This window comes from Bombus flavifrons, chromosome 8 (assembly GCF_040668555.2).
Source record: "Bombus flavifrons isolate JBK064 chromosome 8, iyBomFlav1_principal, whole genome shotgun sequence".
Lineage (NCBI taxonomy): Eukaryota > Metazoa > Arthropoda > Insecta > Hymenoptera > Apidae > Bombus > Bombus flavifrons.
Window position 1 is genome coordinate 2,987,490 of NC_138449.1, and position 17,902 is coordinate 3,005,391.

The 17,902-nt window shown below is 41.8% G+C and overlaps 1 protein-coding gene across 2 annotated transcripts in view; it reads left to right on the plus strand.

Moving 5' to 3' along the window:
* The first annotated feature begins 10,559 nt into the window (after positions 1–10,559).
* Positions 10,560–17,902, plus strand: part of nolo (ADAMTS-like no long nerve cord) — a 242,053-nt gene continuing 234,710 nt past the window's right edge. For both annotated transcript variants that reach the window (XM_069118962.1, XM_069118963.1), the window contains exon 1: positions 10,560–11,237. In XM_069118962.1, the coding sequence (XP_068975063.1) occupies positions 11,214–11,237 (24 nt within the window). In that variant the 5' untranslated portion in view covers positions 10,560–11,213. The remainder of the gene's footprint in view (positions 11,238–17,902) is intronic.

A 17,902-nucleotide genomic window follows, 5' to 3' on the forward strand; every position in this document is an offset into this window, starting at 1 on the left:
TAGAGCTTCGCACCTGCATAAAAGTTCGCAACGACGCAACGCCGCGGTAAAAACGAAGCGAATACGATTGCTTCGAAACGAGACACGTATTCGGCGATGCTGAACCAGGCATTCAATCAGACGCCGATTTATCAGTTTGCCGTTATAACGTAACCCTTACCTCATTTACGGAAGTCGAATTACACGACGATGGTTACTGTCAGTTCGAAACTCGATTCAACTAGCACCGTGATTGCTTCGTGTCTTGACTTCCGTCGGCGTTTCGTGGAAATAGCGTTTGTTCCAAGATGTACGCGTCTTGAGATTATTATTTTTTTTGAGTTTCTCGACTTGAATTTCTATCCTTCGTAAATTAAAGAGACCTTTATAAATCTTCGTAAATCTTTATTGGTAAAGTTTGCGAAGAAGCGGATTACGGTTGAAAGAAAGGGGGACCAGTTAACTGACTTCATTTTTCCATAGATTAAATATCTTCACCGAGAAGTCTTTGATAATAAAATTGCCTCGACTTTCTGCATACTTCGTGCAAACGCAAAGAAACGCGTACGCTCGATGAACGTTACAAGCTGTATAATTAACGTAACAAACAATGCCGGTGATACTTGGCAAAAGTTTCTGACAAATTACTTGACACTTTGCCAACCAACTGTGTCATACAACATCGCGGAATTTGCATATTTATAGTAAAATTAATTTAACTTCCAAACTACCTTCCGGTTTCGGATGAAATTCCTGTAACAGGCTTATCGGACGTTATTTTGCGTTAGAGTCGAGTTTGCCCTTGGAACAATTGCAAACTTCTTCAAAATGGGAACGAACGAACGATTCGGTCAAACAAAAGAATTTATTTGAAAAAAGAATTTTCGATCGGAATACCATGATATATCGTTTACGTTAAATTCAATATTCATGCCTACAAATAACCGAAAAATTCTACGCTTTAAAAAATAAATAAACGATTGGATGGAGTGGGGAAAACTCCGCGTTCGATGGACGATGGAATGTTAACTGGAAACATTAATTTTCATTGGAAGCGAAAATATTTGTGTAACAGTTTGCACTCTTCCATAAAGTGTCGCGTAACGACAAATGCAGCGCGAAGTAACGATGTTTGCGCGTGACATTATTGGCTGTTACGTTGCTGCAAATTCATTTGCACGTTACGACGTTTCTGTGTCGTTGTTAAAGCTTTCATTTTTCATCCTCCCCTGTTGTATATACACCTGTCTCCTGCTCTTCGAACAAGCGATTCTCGAACGCGTGCGTGGGCGGCACTTCTGGCTGTAACGTAATAAAATTCCTCGTTGAATCTCAAGCGGCACTCCATTTTCGTTGGGGTATAATTTGTCACCGTGAACTTCTGCGAAAAGTTCGAATTAGTCTTGGCCAGTGCTGTGGTCGTCGTGCTTCCTCAACTTTCTTTCGGGTGATTGCGCAGTGTTGTCCCGTTTCGGCTTTGAGTCTGCAACGGAAACGATGAAACGTAAATCGAAGGATTTTCGTTGAACCGTAGATACGATTTGAAGCGAGAAGAAGCAAAGAACTGTTCGTTTCCATAATTAATTGGTAGATTGTTATTTTATGCGAATTCATATTTTTTCCGAATACGATTGAACCGTTGCGCGAGCAACCAAAATGTCAACCACGTGAAGTTTTAATATTTGAAACTTTCGCATACATTTCAACGTAAAGATATCTAAAGGATGGAGATTTGCAGTGGTTTATTGACATTTCCGCTAGAAAGCAAAAAGGAGTTGTTAAAAGAAACATAGAAATACTGCTCACACTAGGGTCAAATAAATAGATCTAACTGAAGATTTGTTTCACTCTCTAAATCTATACTTTTTGCGCGTTTAGATTTCAAACAGATGCAAGTTGATATCCTGACGAATCATCGCACCTATTCGATCTCTTTTAAGCAATTCGACGACGAGAATCGGTATCTTTTTCAAACGGAGAGCGTTCATCCCGTAATTCGTTGGCGTAACGCATTTTACCGAGTGTTTCGTTGCAGTTGCACTGTCGAGGCAACCTAAAGGTGCAGCATGGATGATTTTCAGAGGATATCAGAGCTTAGGTGGAGAGCATGAAGGAATTAAGTGAACGCCTAAGCACTGGAGTCGGGCGGAAACCAGAAATATGACGATGTCTCGAGTTTCTTGGCGCACCGCTGTATACTTTACGATTGTAGCCGTGCGCTGCCGAGCTTTGCTGGAAACGCGAGAGAATATTGCGGAAACAGGGCGAGGGAAAAGCACAGGCCGCGAGAATAATGCCGGAACATATTGTAGTATCGGTCAAGTGTTTCACACTACTGGACGTGACCTTTACAAGAGTGTATACCTGACGAATGACATCGTGAGTCAGCCGCGTTAATTAGCGAATTCAAGGGTCTCGCCACGTAAGTGGGTCTCAGGTTTTCAGAAAGACTAGCGGAGGCAACAGTAAACGCTTTCAATGCAAAAATGACGTCCTTTATTACCGACTTTACTAACGAAGAGAGAACTTTGAGAACAATCAGGTCTTTAACCTCGGCAAATTAATCGGTAAATCGGCCTCGGTATTTGTATTATCCTTCTTCCTTCTCTCTGCTCCTTCGTCATTTCTTTCGATTCTTTGTCTTCTGTTTCGTTATTCGGCGGCTCTACAGCGACGTACATCTTAAACGATTAAAACCAGCTTTGAATCGCGAAACGGATGGAAAGTTTCTATTGAAATTCAATTACCGCCGATTGTATCAGCATTCAGCGGTTCGTTGCTTTTTATCATCCACCCCGTACTCGTTACGCGAGTCTTTGGCTTCGACTATAACTGTCATAGTGGCCGACTGTACGACTTTGATTATCGGTATATCCGGTCGTCCCGTAGGAATGTTTCCTGCAAAAGCATAGAAGCACGAATTCGTCGTTGATCTGAAATTCACAGTTACGACAGATGAAATAAAGTCAACGTGTAATTAAGTTTTCAATGACCCCGCGTGCGATCGAATCGTGCAAGAATATTATTGACATTTGATCTACATGCTGCGATATACAACTTTATCAGCCGCTAGAACATGTATATACGTTTATGATGTGACGCGTAAATATGCAAAAAAAAGAGCCAATATAGAAATATATCAAATATTTAAGATAAAATATCGCGGCATTTACAAGATAAGTCGTATTTTTATTTAAGTCCTGTTCCTTTATCAGTGTCTGTAAAAATATGAATTTGCATAAATATTCCAACGTTGAATTTAAAAGATCGCTACCATTTTATTGTTCGATGTTATCAAACGTTCTACGTTTTAGTTAGAGAACGTTTTCCTTCTTCCATCGTGACGAAGATTTTCAGGTTGATTCTACGGATAAAATAAAGATTTTGCTATCAGGTAAAAAAAGGAAAAAGTTCAAGTCTTCCTCGTTACGGAGCACATTTCCGTGGATGGGAAAAATTCTAGTGTTCGCGTAGCCGCTTATACTCCGGCGTCATCGTTTTCACCATTTTCCTCGAGGAAGGTAAACGCGCGCCAAACCGGAACACCGACGTTTCCGTGATGTGCTCTGGAAACCGCTTTATTCCCGCTTTCTTACCCACTTTTCGTTTAATATTCACTAGTGTTTTTCTCTTTTTGCCACGAGGAATACGAATTCTTTGAAGACAACAGTCGGGAAGATTAACGAAATATCTATCTATTCCAACTCCAAAGAAGGCTAGAAGAGAGTAAAATTATTCGTTTCATCAAAGTTTCTGGCACTGCCAAATATTCACTTTTAATTTATTTTTTCAAGGCGAGAGATAAAGAATTAACGGTAAAGAAGCGTTCTTCGATGCTAAGTTTAAAGTTATAACAGAAACATCTATTTCCTGATCGAATTGCATCGATAGACAGACTACTGTCTCTCGGAATACCGCGTATCTCAGAATGTATCGCGCCGAAACAAGAAACTGTAGCACCGTGTGCAGCACGTAATCGTGAAAACTCATCACGCGTTAAACGCATGGTTTGACTTCCTCCCTGAGTCCATCGTAATCTCTCTGTCTCATATTCTGAAAAACGCGTAGCGTATCTTTATAGCTGTGGCGCGGCGACGAACGAAATCACCTGCGGAAATTCACTTACGCGAGCAAACTGGCCGTTCGCGTGAAAGCTCGAGCGCTCTGCCAGCGAGGCACAATGAACAATAGACCTCATCTCCTTATATCTGCACCCTGGTGCGACACACACCGCGTCTCTCACGTACGAAAACGTGACACGCGCGCCTACAGGCGTCCAAGACCAACGTTTCAGAAAGCGAGCGTGTTGTCCTCGCGTATAATGCCGGCGTTTATGCGGTGCACGTGCGCGAACAGCTGAATTTTAAAATCACGGATTCGGCGGCGCAATTTGTCAGGAAATTCGCGTGCCGCGGGATCTCCACGTGGCAGAAGTCAACCAAAGAGACGACGAGGATGGCGGCAACGACGTACGCGCGAATCGCGAATCGCGAATCGCGAACCTTTCCGCGTCCTCCGTTTTCTTGACAACATCAATTTCCTCCGGCCGAGGACAATCAATTCTTGCCTGCGACGATTTCGTCGCCGACAGACGACGAAATAGGGGAAAGGGTAAAAAAGAATCGTCGATGGATTTTTCCGCGACGACGGAAATACGACGGCGAAGACGCGCAACGTCTTTTATTATTGATGCCTGGCAAAACCTTATATTCCGGCGTAACACAGCGGGAATTTTCTCGTCTATCGGCCGGCCGATGATGGCATTTTGAACGGTGGCGAATATCGCGCTCGTGACGCCAGAATTGCAGATTACGTTGAATTTCTTCGATCGACTTGCAGCCAAGCGGAACGACTCTCGTTCCCCGCATTTAATTTATCGATTGAGCGTTTAGCGTGGCTAGGGATGCATTAGTTTATCCAGAAAGATGTTTAAGATAGAGATTATCTTTATACATATGCATATTATGTAAGTAATTTTCATACGAAAATATTAAGTACGAGCGAGATAGAGGGAGAAGTTCGTTGGATGATATATTCTAATCCAGTCTAGCGTAAACTGACATTGATTATGATTCGAAAAACATGAAACCTCAAACACGAATACTTTTGTACTTGAAATTCTTAATGAAATTCTTTCGTCGTTTTCGTCGATGTCTAGGATCGACTATGTAAACATTCCCCAGATATCTTGCGACACGTTGTAGGTATATTTCGGTGATTCCCAAAGAGATAGCAGAAAAGCGGGATATAGTGTTCGAGAAGCAATCGACGACATGCAACGCTCATAAAGCTGCAACAGAAGCAGCTTAGAAACTTGCGTATTTGCAATTGTGACTCGTCAGAAAGTCGGTTGAGTCTTCGTCGGATACAATAAGTTTGGTACACGCGACACTTACAGAAATACAAGATCTAACTGTCTTTTCACTCTATCAAATCCAAAATCCTTGTTAGAGCTTCAAAGTTTTCCTCTGGTTTATGAATTTTATATAGAATCCATCCCCACTCATTTTACAGCAATTTTTTTTCACAAGCTGGTTTCTAGATAGCGACAGTTTTATCGCGACCGTATGCTCGCGAACCTATTTGTCCGACCTATTTGCACGTAGTAGAAAGGAAGCAAAAGCAGATTGGGGTGAATTTCGTACACCTGGCGAGAATGAAACAGACCAGAGACTGCGTGTACTGTTCGTCCATCGCGAGACGAGATAGAACCTAGCTAAATGGACAGAACGAACAGCCATGGTTACAGGTGAGTTGGCAGTCAAGCAGGTGGAATTTGCTTTGTTCGAACTCTGGCTCACGTAGAAATCGATTTCACGCTTAGAGCGCGCGCGAACTCTTTTATTTGCGTTCGAAGCGCACCGCGAGCGAAACCGCGCATCCGATCATTTGCACGAGAAATAGTCTTTCTTTTTATCCTCCTTTCTTATTTTTTCGTCGTTTCGTATTCGGACACGCTTGTGTGTTTTTCCATTTCGTTTTGTCTCACATTTCGTCACATTGTTCGCGCACGAGATTTCTCATTTATTCTTTGAATTCATTCCAAGATAAAAAGTGGTTATCGAGTAGCTTAACGTTTGCCAAGCAAAATCACAGGATTTTAACTCTTAGAAGCTGATAAGTTTCACTATAAAAATGTTACACTTATGCTACCACAAATGGAAGAGAGTTTCGTTTGTATTTCGATTTATTTTTCATAATCATATTTTAAATTATTACCCTGTATCATATTATATTACATTACCAGCAGGAAATATCAACATTTATATACGTACAATGTACATATACAGCTACCACAAGTTTCCAGTCCAGAGTGTAGTCCTTCCACGGTATAACTTATACATTAATAAAATTCTTCTTACATTCTTCTTTTACAACGTTGTATTTTATAAGATGCGAAACATATTATTTTTGTACGGCAGAAACTTTTATTTTCAAAAACTTTCTGCCTCAACTATATTATTAAATTAAACTTTTGCCGGAAGCTGTTGGCAGTCACTTTAAGTTTATCGTCAGTTTCACTATAACGACTTCTATTGTTGCAGTTTAGTTTTCAAATTAAAAATTTACTAAGAACTAATACATATACTTTATAAAATATTATAAACGTTCGTTCTTAGTTACAATATGGTAAATTTGCAATGTTAAGAGTTGACCGAACCAATCAGGTGACAAGAAGATCGTTGTTCAATTAAAGATTTCTTCCGTGTGATTTAAAGCACAACGCAAACTTCGATAATTGTACTTTCGTAGATCGGTCTTAGAACAGGGTAATTTTTTCGCTAGGAAAAGGAAAAGCAGTCACGTTGACTTTGATATTAAACGTTTCCAACGGCGAACCGGTATAATGAGATTTTCATTTTTATTCGGTAATTGGAGCTACTTGGAAAGTTTCTGATTTCCCATCCCGCTTTCCCCCTTCCTTGCTCACTTCAGATATTAATAGAAAACTTTTTTAGTCTGAAATAATAAACTTGGAGCAGTTTTAACGCGAAAATTTTACCCCGTTCGATATGCTCTCTCTCTCTCTCTCTCTCTCTCTCTCTCTCTCTCTCTCTCTCGTTGTTGCGCGTTCATATCTCGTTCTTTCCTTTTTCATTCTTCCTCCTCCTCGTCTTTCTAGATGCACGCTGTCATTCATCGAAATAAATACAGTGAAGAAAGAAAGAGGATTTTGTACGAGATTGGTGACGCTCTTAGACCGTACCAAGCGTTTATCCACCCCTAAAGGAAACGCCCGGGACTTTGTATCTTAGGGGATGTCAAAGACTTTAAGGCAGTTAGAGTCTATGCTTTCCATCGATAAACTTCGATACCACTCGAATACTATCATCTTTCTACCCTACGATTTATATAAGAATAACGAATATTAGCAACGAAACGTAAGAAATAAAATACCGAGCTCTGTTGCAACAATAATCAATTATTAATTAACGATATCGACGCAGTGACGAGTTACAAGTTATAGATGACAGAGTCTCTTATAATTTTACATCCACTGTACGCGAGAGAGTTCTGATGTTTCAAATTCGATTTACTTTTATTTTATTCTTTTAAATATTATATCATGTTAGATTCAACGATTTGATACAAAAATTGATAACATTCTCAATCAATTTTTTATATATTTCGTGCTCCATCTGCATTATAATAAAAAAAAAGATATCCAAAGGATAATATGATAAATCGTTACAAACGAAAATATAAATTGCACCGGCAGATCTTGAATGTAAATGTAATGAATAATTCGCGTGTATTAATAAACGTTGGATTGGCTGGGGCGGATCGAACGTAAATAGTGCAGAAACTGAATGCAGCTAATTACATATATCAAAAGTTAATATTTAATTACGATTTATTGATTGATCGTTTGGTTATACTATCAAATAATCATCGCGCTATTACGAGGCTGTCCATAAATTAATGTGATTACATCGACACAGGGATCAAGTATCGAAACGATGATTAAATTCTACCATCGTTCCGATTACACCTATACGTTTCGAGATACAGAAAGATGTTTCCCTATTGGTAGCAGAAAGACCGACTTTCCACGTTTCTTTCCGTTTTTGCGTGACCTTTCTTCGTCGATGTCTCAGGTAATAAGAGAAAGTCACGAAAGAACGTGAAACACGAAGAGTGCACATTCGATTTAAGATGTCGTGGGATCCAGTTTATCCGGATACCGTTTATCTAAAATAGCGATCGTCCGAACACAGCTTATCCGAAATGGTATACGGGATCTTGTCTACCGGTATGTCGTGCGCGACCTTGTCTAGTATCGAGCACACGTCCTACGGAAACTAGCATGCGTTATAGTTATCGACGCGATGCAGTTCCGAATATCGATACGATCGAAATAGTTTTCATTTCCCTTCTTTTCTTTCTATTCTTTGTTCTTTTTTTGTTCTTTTTTGTTTTTTTTTTTAATTAATATGTAGGTACTTTGCGATAGAAAAACGAGAACAAAGTCTTTGTATTGGGAACAATGCGAATTCATTTCGTTTTTTATTGAGAGATTAATTGAATGGGACCTAGTGAAAATTCTGTTAGATTTAAAGAATACATACCTGTCATCTCTGGATGGATCATCTGGAATGGAGTTGCAATTTTGAACGATGATGTAGCTTTCTGCTCGTTAGAAGAATCGAATTATAGTCTTCCAAAGAGGAGTGTCAACTTGAAACGTAAGATGTAACCTTTTGTTCTTAGAGGAAATTCTTTGCAATTTTCAAATTTGTATGTGCTCTTTGACAGAATGTAACTTTACGTCTTACTAGATCGATCTACTATTGATGCATTAATAGATTCGAACAGTCCCAGCAAGTAGATCACACGGACGAATCACTATAAACTGAATCGAGCCGCGTTTTTACTAAATATTTATTTTCCCGGAATCAGAAATTTATATTCGATATCCTCGCTCGTCCATAAATTCATCAACGGGACAATTTGCCCGATCCATATTGAAACTAAATATGGAACAATCACACGCGAATAAAAATCGTTTCAAGGCATCTATTTCCTCTATTGTTTCGAGCAATCTATTTTATCTGTTCCTTGACAAATGAATTCCACAGTGAGGGATGATTTTCCCGGAAACGCGGAATGAGCTCCGCTAAATCTATACGTTAACGTTTAACCTGGATATAAAAAGTACAAACGGTTCGACCTCGCACCGGGAAGATGACTCGATGCGTTTCCAATTGGAATTTCGCATTACGCCGTGTATTTTCCAAAAAACGAGAGAAAAAAGGGAACAAAAAACGTTTAACAATTTGCACGGTTATTTCCGTGGAGCGCCGGTGGCTGCGGGTCGCACGCATCATTTCTCATGTACGCAACGTGCACGCAGAACAAATAGACGTTCGATTCAACGTGCATACACGCGTACGTACACATGAATGGGGTCAACGTTTCGATTAACGTTCGTCAAACAACGCTGCGAACGCATCGGTGTACACGACAGTAATCATTTCCGTGCTGACCGATTTTTTGACGTGATTGTGACAACCTTTCAAATAATACCCAAGCTCTGCAACCCTTCCCCTCCCTTCCCTTCCCTTTTATCCCTTCCCAGCCAGCGTGGATTTTCAATGTCGATAAATCTCCATCGGGGCCCACCTCAATCTCCGTCACCCGGAATCCATCTTTCCCCGAGACGTTTCACAAAAGATATTTCCTTTGGTAAATCAGAAGATTCGTTGAGCTGTAAAATTTTAGTTCGTACACCGCACGCGGATCGTTCCGCTGGTATTTACAGCCCCTTTTTCTTATCCACCTGTCGGTAATGTCAATACGTATCCAGCCCGGCATTCCGGACAACTTGTTTAGCCTCGTGTTTTCACTCTTTCGCCGGATGTAAACAACGGTTGGCAAAAAACGACTGGCCTGTAATTTTAATTTTTCTGTAAGTACAGAAGCGTGACAATTCTCCACAGCGAGACGCAAATATCATCAAGTACTCTCTGGAAATGACTTCTTCGCTAAAAATACCCAAAAACGTCTATCTTACGATACAGATGTTTTGATGCGTTTCCATTCTGAAACCTTTCTTAGAAAAGATCTCCCAAATAGATAAATATCCTACTACCTACATAGGTTAGATAACCATATTTGATTTTCCCTAGGTAGTGATCGAATACGTTTAAAAATACCCGAAGAAGACCGTGTGCCATGGATGAACATAGATATAAAACAAATTCGACATTCGGTCCGCAAGATCCTCGCGGTTTGCATTAACCCGTCTCTCTCGAGCCGTTCATCGTTTCGATCAGATCGTCTTTGTCTTGCGCTCTTACCCCTTCTGGTTCTCGACTAGCCAAACCACCTCTACGGCAGCACTTTATTCCAACCTCGGCCTCAACGCGATGTGGGTGGACGCAGAGTTGGTGAGCGCGCAAGGGGGCGAGAAAGGGAACGAGAGAAACTGGGAGAAAGAGAGAACGACAAGATCGCAGTGGGGGTGCACGAGGGTTGGAGTTGGCGTTGGTTAGACGTGGAGGGGAGAAGGGCATAGTGTATTTCTCCGCGAACCCCTCCGGCCCCCACCCTAGCCGCACGGGCGCCAACGTCAAGCGCTTTCGAGACGTTAAGGCCGACACTCGTGCGGCGCACTTCGGCCCGACGACATCGGCCAGGATCGTAGACACGTGCGTGTGCGGTAACATCCCCTTCGTGGATCGTCGGGGATCGACGTGATTCACTCGCGACGCCACACGAGTACGGCGAGTTCGCACGTCGATTCGTCGGTCGTGGTTATTTTTTTATTTACCGAGCAGCGTCGCGTGTCTCCGTAATTCGTGAAAGTTCTCGTGTCCGTTTGTCACGGTCGAATTTGTTTTCGCGATCGCGTCGTAACACGGAAATCGTAATAACGAGAATCGCTGCTACGAGAACGTAAGAACGCATTGACCGTCACGTGGTATCGCGAAGCCACTTGGTCTTTCGTAGCGATGTGTAAACCGCACCGCGAGGAAGGGTGAGAAATAAGTGTGACCTATGTAAATGTAAAGTGAGACACTGCGGCGTGATCTGTTCTTGAAGAAGGGTTGGACCGGTTCCTCGATGCGCCCTTCCTTGGAGGGCGCAGCCTTTACGCGGTGGCAAGTCGAAGATCTTTGACGATAGCTCGCGGAACGCGCAGAATTTGCAGCACGTAGAAACGGAATAGCTTCGATAGAAGTCAGAGAGCGGACGAAGAACAAGCTTGCCGATCGACGACCGGAAGGATCATGAAGAGGCCTTACCTCATCCCCGTGAGTTTTTCAAAGACCCTTTTTTATCTGTCATTCAGGCGAATGCAGAGACGTCCGATCGAAGTGTTTCAGGGTATGAGCGTGTGCTCTATTCTCGATTCTTTCGCCTCTGGTCCTTTTGATTCTTCTATGCGTCTTCTTCGTCTTCTCCTCCTCCTCCTCCTTCTTCTTCTTCTTCTTTCTTCCTTCTTCTTTGTTTGATCGTCGTTACTCGCGAGTTGACAGTGAAAGCGAGTCTCCATTCTACGGAGAGTTTGTTGCCCTTTAACACGCGAAAGCTCACCGTTTCACGCTCGTCTTACCTTTTTGCTGCTTCTTGCCAAAGATCAAAGACCAACGACGTCGCTTTAATCTGCCAATGGCGGAATGGCGCATGTTTCCTCCTCCTCCTCTCGCCGATGGTTCTTGCCTCGAAAAGACGTGCGCTTTTCGAACGCTGTCTTGTCCCATGGGTGAGGAGCTGGTCCTTTCGTCTCCTCGCCTATCGCTATTTTCTCTCTTTCTCGGTCGTCCCGTGGTCCGAGAACAGCGAAATTAACGAAGTGGCCACGTGACTCTCTTGACTCAAGGGGGAACGAGGTCAGTCGGTGCACGCGACCCGCACAATGTCCATTTCGAGACCTTTCGAGGCTTAAGGGTTCCATCCGGAAGTTTTACGAATGGAATTCAAGTTTTTCGTCGGCCACCTGAGACCTCTGGCGGGTCAGTCCGCCTCTTCGTTTCTGTTCATCAACTTTTAAATGGCCACTTGGAAAATTCATTCGAGTCGACAAAGAGCTCCAATGTCACCACCCTTCTGCCGATCCTATTAATAACGTTTAACGAGCGTTAATTAGTCTGATGAAAGCATGCGTGAAATTTCCTATATTCCTATGCTATTTCAATGTCGCAAAGTTTCAAGGTATGCGATACATTTGCGGTCAAAATGCCATTCGGGCCAAAATGTAGGTTATAGGGAAATACGAATTTAAAAATCATGTAGAGACACGAACTTTCCAACCTCGTTCCGTAACATTTAGGTCGCTAGTAACATATACGTACTTGGAATCGTGACAAGAGGATAATAATCGAATCAAACTAGTTTAAACCAATCTTATTAATTAATAAATCTCAACACCAAGCTCTTTTTTCAATATTACCCTTTATATCCCGCACGACACAAATTGTTATTGATTTTGATTTTAAATTCGACCCAACCTCGTGTAAATTGAATTTACAGTATAAAGTATGCACGTTAAACAAATATTACGCGTTTTCAAACCGTCACAGTGATATTGAGGAAAGCCGCTTGTGTCCTAATTAATACCTCCGTTAATGTCGAGAAGTTAGCAACGAGCGCGTTGGATTTCGCATCAACGGATTCCTAGTTAGTCGTAACTGCATCCTCAGTTTCTGAAGAAAGTTATATACCTTTCGGATCGTATTGTACGAATTTCGGGCCATTGCTGTTTGTTGCTGCAGAAACTTGGTCGGAACTTACGAGCGGAGCTTCTCCACGTACAATAAGACGGAACGGGTGAAAGAGGGGAGAGAGTGGTTCTAGAGCTTGTGCAGCTCCTACCCCGTTTCAAAGGAGCCTCCCTGAAAAGAATTCGCAAACGTGCAGATATTCTGACATATGGCCGTCCCTTGGACCCTCGTTTCACCGATGACTTTGATTTTTCGAACAGAACGCTCGAATTCCCGCGTTTATACATCGAAACTTTCAAACGTATCGATTTTTCCCCCGAGATTCGTATTTTTAACGTGATCTTTTATGGATTTAGCATCTTCGTGAATCGTGTCTGTTCGAAATGCGACTTGAATTGCGAATGCAAATATATGGCAGGATTGTTAACTGTAATGAGAATTTAAATAATTATGCACGTAATATTTGACATTGTTCGATAAAAATATTTTAATATAATAAATATTTTCGCAAATAATGGATAGATTTATCCACTATTCGATAAATGTTCTCAAAAGAACTCGCAATTAGAAAGGAATCTAAGAAGGAAATGATCGATTTCGTTTTATTTGTCTTCCGTTTGATCGCTTAAAAAGTTGTTTCGCCGGTTCGATGTTATACGATATTATATTTGAAAGACCTGCACCCGGTTATGGTTGGCAAGTACGACGCTGGAGTTGTTTGCAACACAGGAGAGGAAAAACTGTGAAAATGCGAGCGTGCAAACGACGCGAGACAAGCGGCAAGATAAAGAAATTTTGACGCGGCGATTTCTCTTCATTTACTCTTCTTACCGGCTTTACCCTGTAAATTGCGCTCCATGTAATGCACTACGTGAACGTTGAAATTTACATTTTTTCTGACTTTAACCCGTAAGGATGTCCGACAACGATTTTCCTGCTGGGAACGATGCAAAAATCGGCAGCACGAAGACGCGACTCGACACGGTCCAATTTCCATTTCTACGACAGAGCATAGTAAACTCTCGTGACGAGGCTTATCGTATTTCCGTTCTGGTCCCTTGTTTTAAAACTGCATGAATATTTCACGAACGCTTCAATCTTTTCACCAAGGTGTCGCCAAGACGGTACCTGCTCGCCTCGAAAAATATCCGACCCTGTCATGAGTTTTCCTTGTCGAACGAGCAGAAGGTAATAGACCGTAATCTCGAAGCACAATGACGAGATCTCTGTTGCTCGTGTCGTGGAATTTTCTCACCTTCTGCTAAAAGAAGCTTAGGAGTCGGCTACACTGGCTGACAGAAGTCTTCTTTATTGCTTGGCTGATTTTGCGTGGCCCACCCTCGTAGACATGGTCGCCGTAAGGAAACGTTACGAGGTTTATTCTCTTGCGACTCGCTTTCTTTCTACTTCGTTTCTCTCTCTTTCGTTGGTGTATACCTGGTCGAAAGGGCTCGGACGATGGCGTCACAGACAATAGCTTTGAAATCAACACGAGCCAACCGGCCGCAAACACCCGGCAAATAAAAGTTCGCGAGTGTGAACGAGATGAACAGATAATGGAAGCGCGAAAGCAGATAAGTCGAAGGGCGAATCGAGGTTATGGAAAAAAGTTTCCAGTGTCTGTCGTGTTAACGACGAAGCCACTCTACGCTCGCTTTCGCACGCGATAATGTTCGCGATTTCTCGCATTAATACTCGACGCGAAATTATTTTTGTCTATCGTCCACGCGCATCGACGACGATTATACGGTAGATGGTGTGGTGAATATATCGTGATACGTGCACGTTTCTTCGATAGGTCTATTAATTAAGAGGATAGAAAGAAAGAAACAGAAAGGAATGGAAGTTACACGACGTTTATTTGACCCATATTCCACTAGAAAACGGAGCTATTCTCGTATTGCATGAAATATTCGACTATTCTTTGGGAATGCGGAGGTGACCATCTTGCGGCTATTTACGAGACCGAAATGATTCACGAGGTAGCGGGGAAACGATGTTTGCGGACCGGTTATACTGATTCAGTTTATTGGGGGTATTGCTGTGATTCAGGAATGAGAACCAGCGGAACAAACAACTATATTTACGTAGATTTCGTCTTGTTTTTTTAAATTCTTTTTCTCACAATTCATCCTAAATTCGTCCATTCGTTCTAAAGATACTAACTTCTTTAAACGTTTGTATTTATTTGTCATCGTCGTCGTTCGCATGAATATTTTTAACCTAATCTTCACTCAAATCGACAAGTAAACTAGATAAATAATAGCGAAATTATATAAATTGTTTCGAAAAGAGTTTGCGAACCTGGGTACGAACCACGGTAACCGTAGATTCTTACCTTAGATCATTTAAATATTTACGTTCATACGTCATTTCTACCTTTCGTACAAATATTTTACTCCTTATTAAAATGCAGATAAGCAAATTCCGCGAATAGTAGTCGAATTACGTAATCTCGAAAAGAGTTTGTAAACTTCGATGCAAACCGCAACAACGGTACGATCGACCGAAAAGAATGTGCCAGTTTCTCTGACAGTTTTGAGACAATTTGTCGCGGTGTGTAATGCAGCTTGTTGGCCAGGTGATGTACATCGACTTTTGGCAGAACGTTGTCGGCCAGCGACGATCTCGCGCTTTGTCCCCGGAACTCCCGACAAATTTGGCCACGTTCGTTTTCTAACGAGTTGGAACGTTCGAGTCCATGAGCTGAATTACAAACGAACGGAGCTGGTAGCCGAGGACTTTGTCTCTTTCTCTATTCGCAACCTGTTGTCTCTTACCTATCGAAACGTCATTTGAAACGTGGTATGTAATTAGAGGTTGGTCGATAAGCATCGGCGATATTACCGTCCGATATCAGATATTCGTGCGCGGAGAATCGAGATACGCAGCATGCTTGTGTTCCTCGCTAGTATCACTTGCCTCGATCGAACTGCTGCCATTGTGCAGCAATCTTTGTTTCGTTCGAAACTTGTCAAGTTTTCAAATGATTCGAATTCTCTTCGTTTGCGTCGGCCCCAAATTTTTCCATTATTTATACTTCAACGACGAAGTAATTTGAATAAGATCAAGCAAATAACGTAGGGATGATAATCGAAGCATATTCAACGCGTCATTAAATATTCCTGTTAATACGTTGGCTAATTTAAAAGATACGATTTGAATAAAATCGTTGTTCACAGTAAAAGCGATTTGTAATTTGTGAGGCCTCGTTGGATTTATTATCAACCTAATTTATACAAAGTTACTAACACTGGTAATTTGTGATTTGTGACTTCTACTTGTACTATTATTACCTCCATCGATCAAATTATGGACATTGTACTTATACCAACTCTTGTCACGGTGAATTTAAAAAATTCTTTTCATTTGTTCAAAATTTATCGGAACATAAAACGTTTCGTTATTAAAAGCAAAATACGTATTTTATATAGCTCACAGTACCTGGATAAAGATTTTAGATAGCCAATTAAATTATTTAAAACGAAAACGTATGACCAAATGAAAGTTGGCGAATGCCGTCGTTCATTTCCAGCACAATCTGGGAAATTACACGGTGCCGGTCATTCAAGCCAGGAATAACCATATTTCGTGGAAAGCTGATTGGCGGTTTCTAATTAACGAGTTGTTTCTGACAATTGAAATCGGGATTATCGACGATACAAGCGACAGCTGTGCAAAGTGAGCGCACGTCAAAGGCCTACCTAGTGACTTGTTCGCCAGTTTCTAGTTACACGGTCGCCCATGGGAAATCTCGCCGAGCATCTCCTGCAGCCTCTGTAGTCGCTCGCGAGGCATAAGGAAACATTCTATAGACGTGTCTCTGCGAGCGACTTGTGCACCGAGAGATCGCTAATGGCTGCGAGAATTTCTACGAGAAGTCTCCTCGGACCAGGCCTGTCCCTCCTCCATCTCGTTTGCGTGGCGAACACCGAATGTATTCCGGTCTCGTGTCCTAGTCGATCGAGTCCTTTGATTAAATTTTCTCGATACCCACAGGTAATTTTCTCGTACGATTACCACGATAATCAGTACGTCTGTCTATCACGATCGAATATTCACGATCTCAACGAGAAGCTTTCTCGATGAGGTGAACGAAAAAATTTGAAAACGAAGAATATTATTCATCGTGATTAGATTCTTGGAGTTTCGATTTTTCCACTCTATTGGATCAATCATCTGGATAAAAAGCTTTTTCATCCTATCCATTTAGGATTCGTAATAGTTCAACGATGGTTTTGTATTTCTCAGGTTCTGTAGAAAAAGTAGGGCAAGACCGATCAATGATTTATACGTGCATTATCACTACACTGTGAATATTTATGCAAATTCGTATTTTTCGGTAAGTAAAAAATTAATGGAATACAAAAAGAAATTTGTTTCGCCCTTTAAATCTATGAATATTGTACGTACATCGTATTTCAATGTATATGTGTATCTTGCCTCTTTATTATTCAAATGGTTGTTGTAATATTAAAATATCGAAGATATTAAATAGTTATCAACAATCACACCTTTGACTGAACTTCACTTCCTTCCGTTTCTAACTATTTTATATCAAAATATTCTTTTGTAGTTACAAAGTGACATTAAAATATAAAGCACGACAAAGATTTGTACTTATCGTGCCTTTCCCCGTAATGCGGCCATCATTACGGAGCCGTAGAATTATCGTGTAGATCCGACACCTACGTTGCTAAATTCCGGAGCATTGTTTTCCCCTGACGATATCGCGTACACGAACGAAGCCATCGTCGCGAAACTAGAGAACGACTGGATCGCGTCGTTAGCCGGAATCGAACGCATCGATACATCGATGTCGGGCTGACCTTGTTCTTCTGTTCGATCTTATCGGAGCTGCTCGTTCTTTCCCTTGTGCAAATACAAATTGAAGGCGTCAAAGGATCCCGAGGCAGCGTTGGCGATAAAAAATACGCTCGTTACCGTGGTCGTGGAGGCGGAGGAACGATCGTCGCGCGAACCGTTTCGTCCCTTCGATCAGTCTTTATTCGGCGGTAAGTGGGCCGTTAATGGGTCGAGGAGCGGCTCGGCCGGTCCTAGCAGCCACTTTACAGATTGCCCTCGAGTAGTAAGCTGTTAAGCCCCGGCGCTGTACAGAAAATGTTTTAAAAAGCAAACGGCAGCCTGCCTAAAAGGATTACCGGCGTGACGCGTGTGCAAGAGACGACGTTTAACCGGCGGTGGTAGCTTATCTGCCTCTTTTCCTCTCAACGCGAGCTTTACAGTGTTCCTAC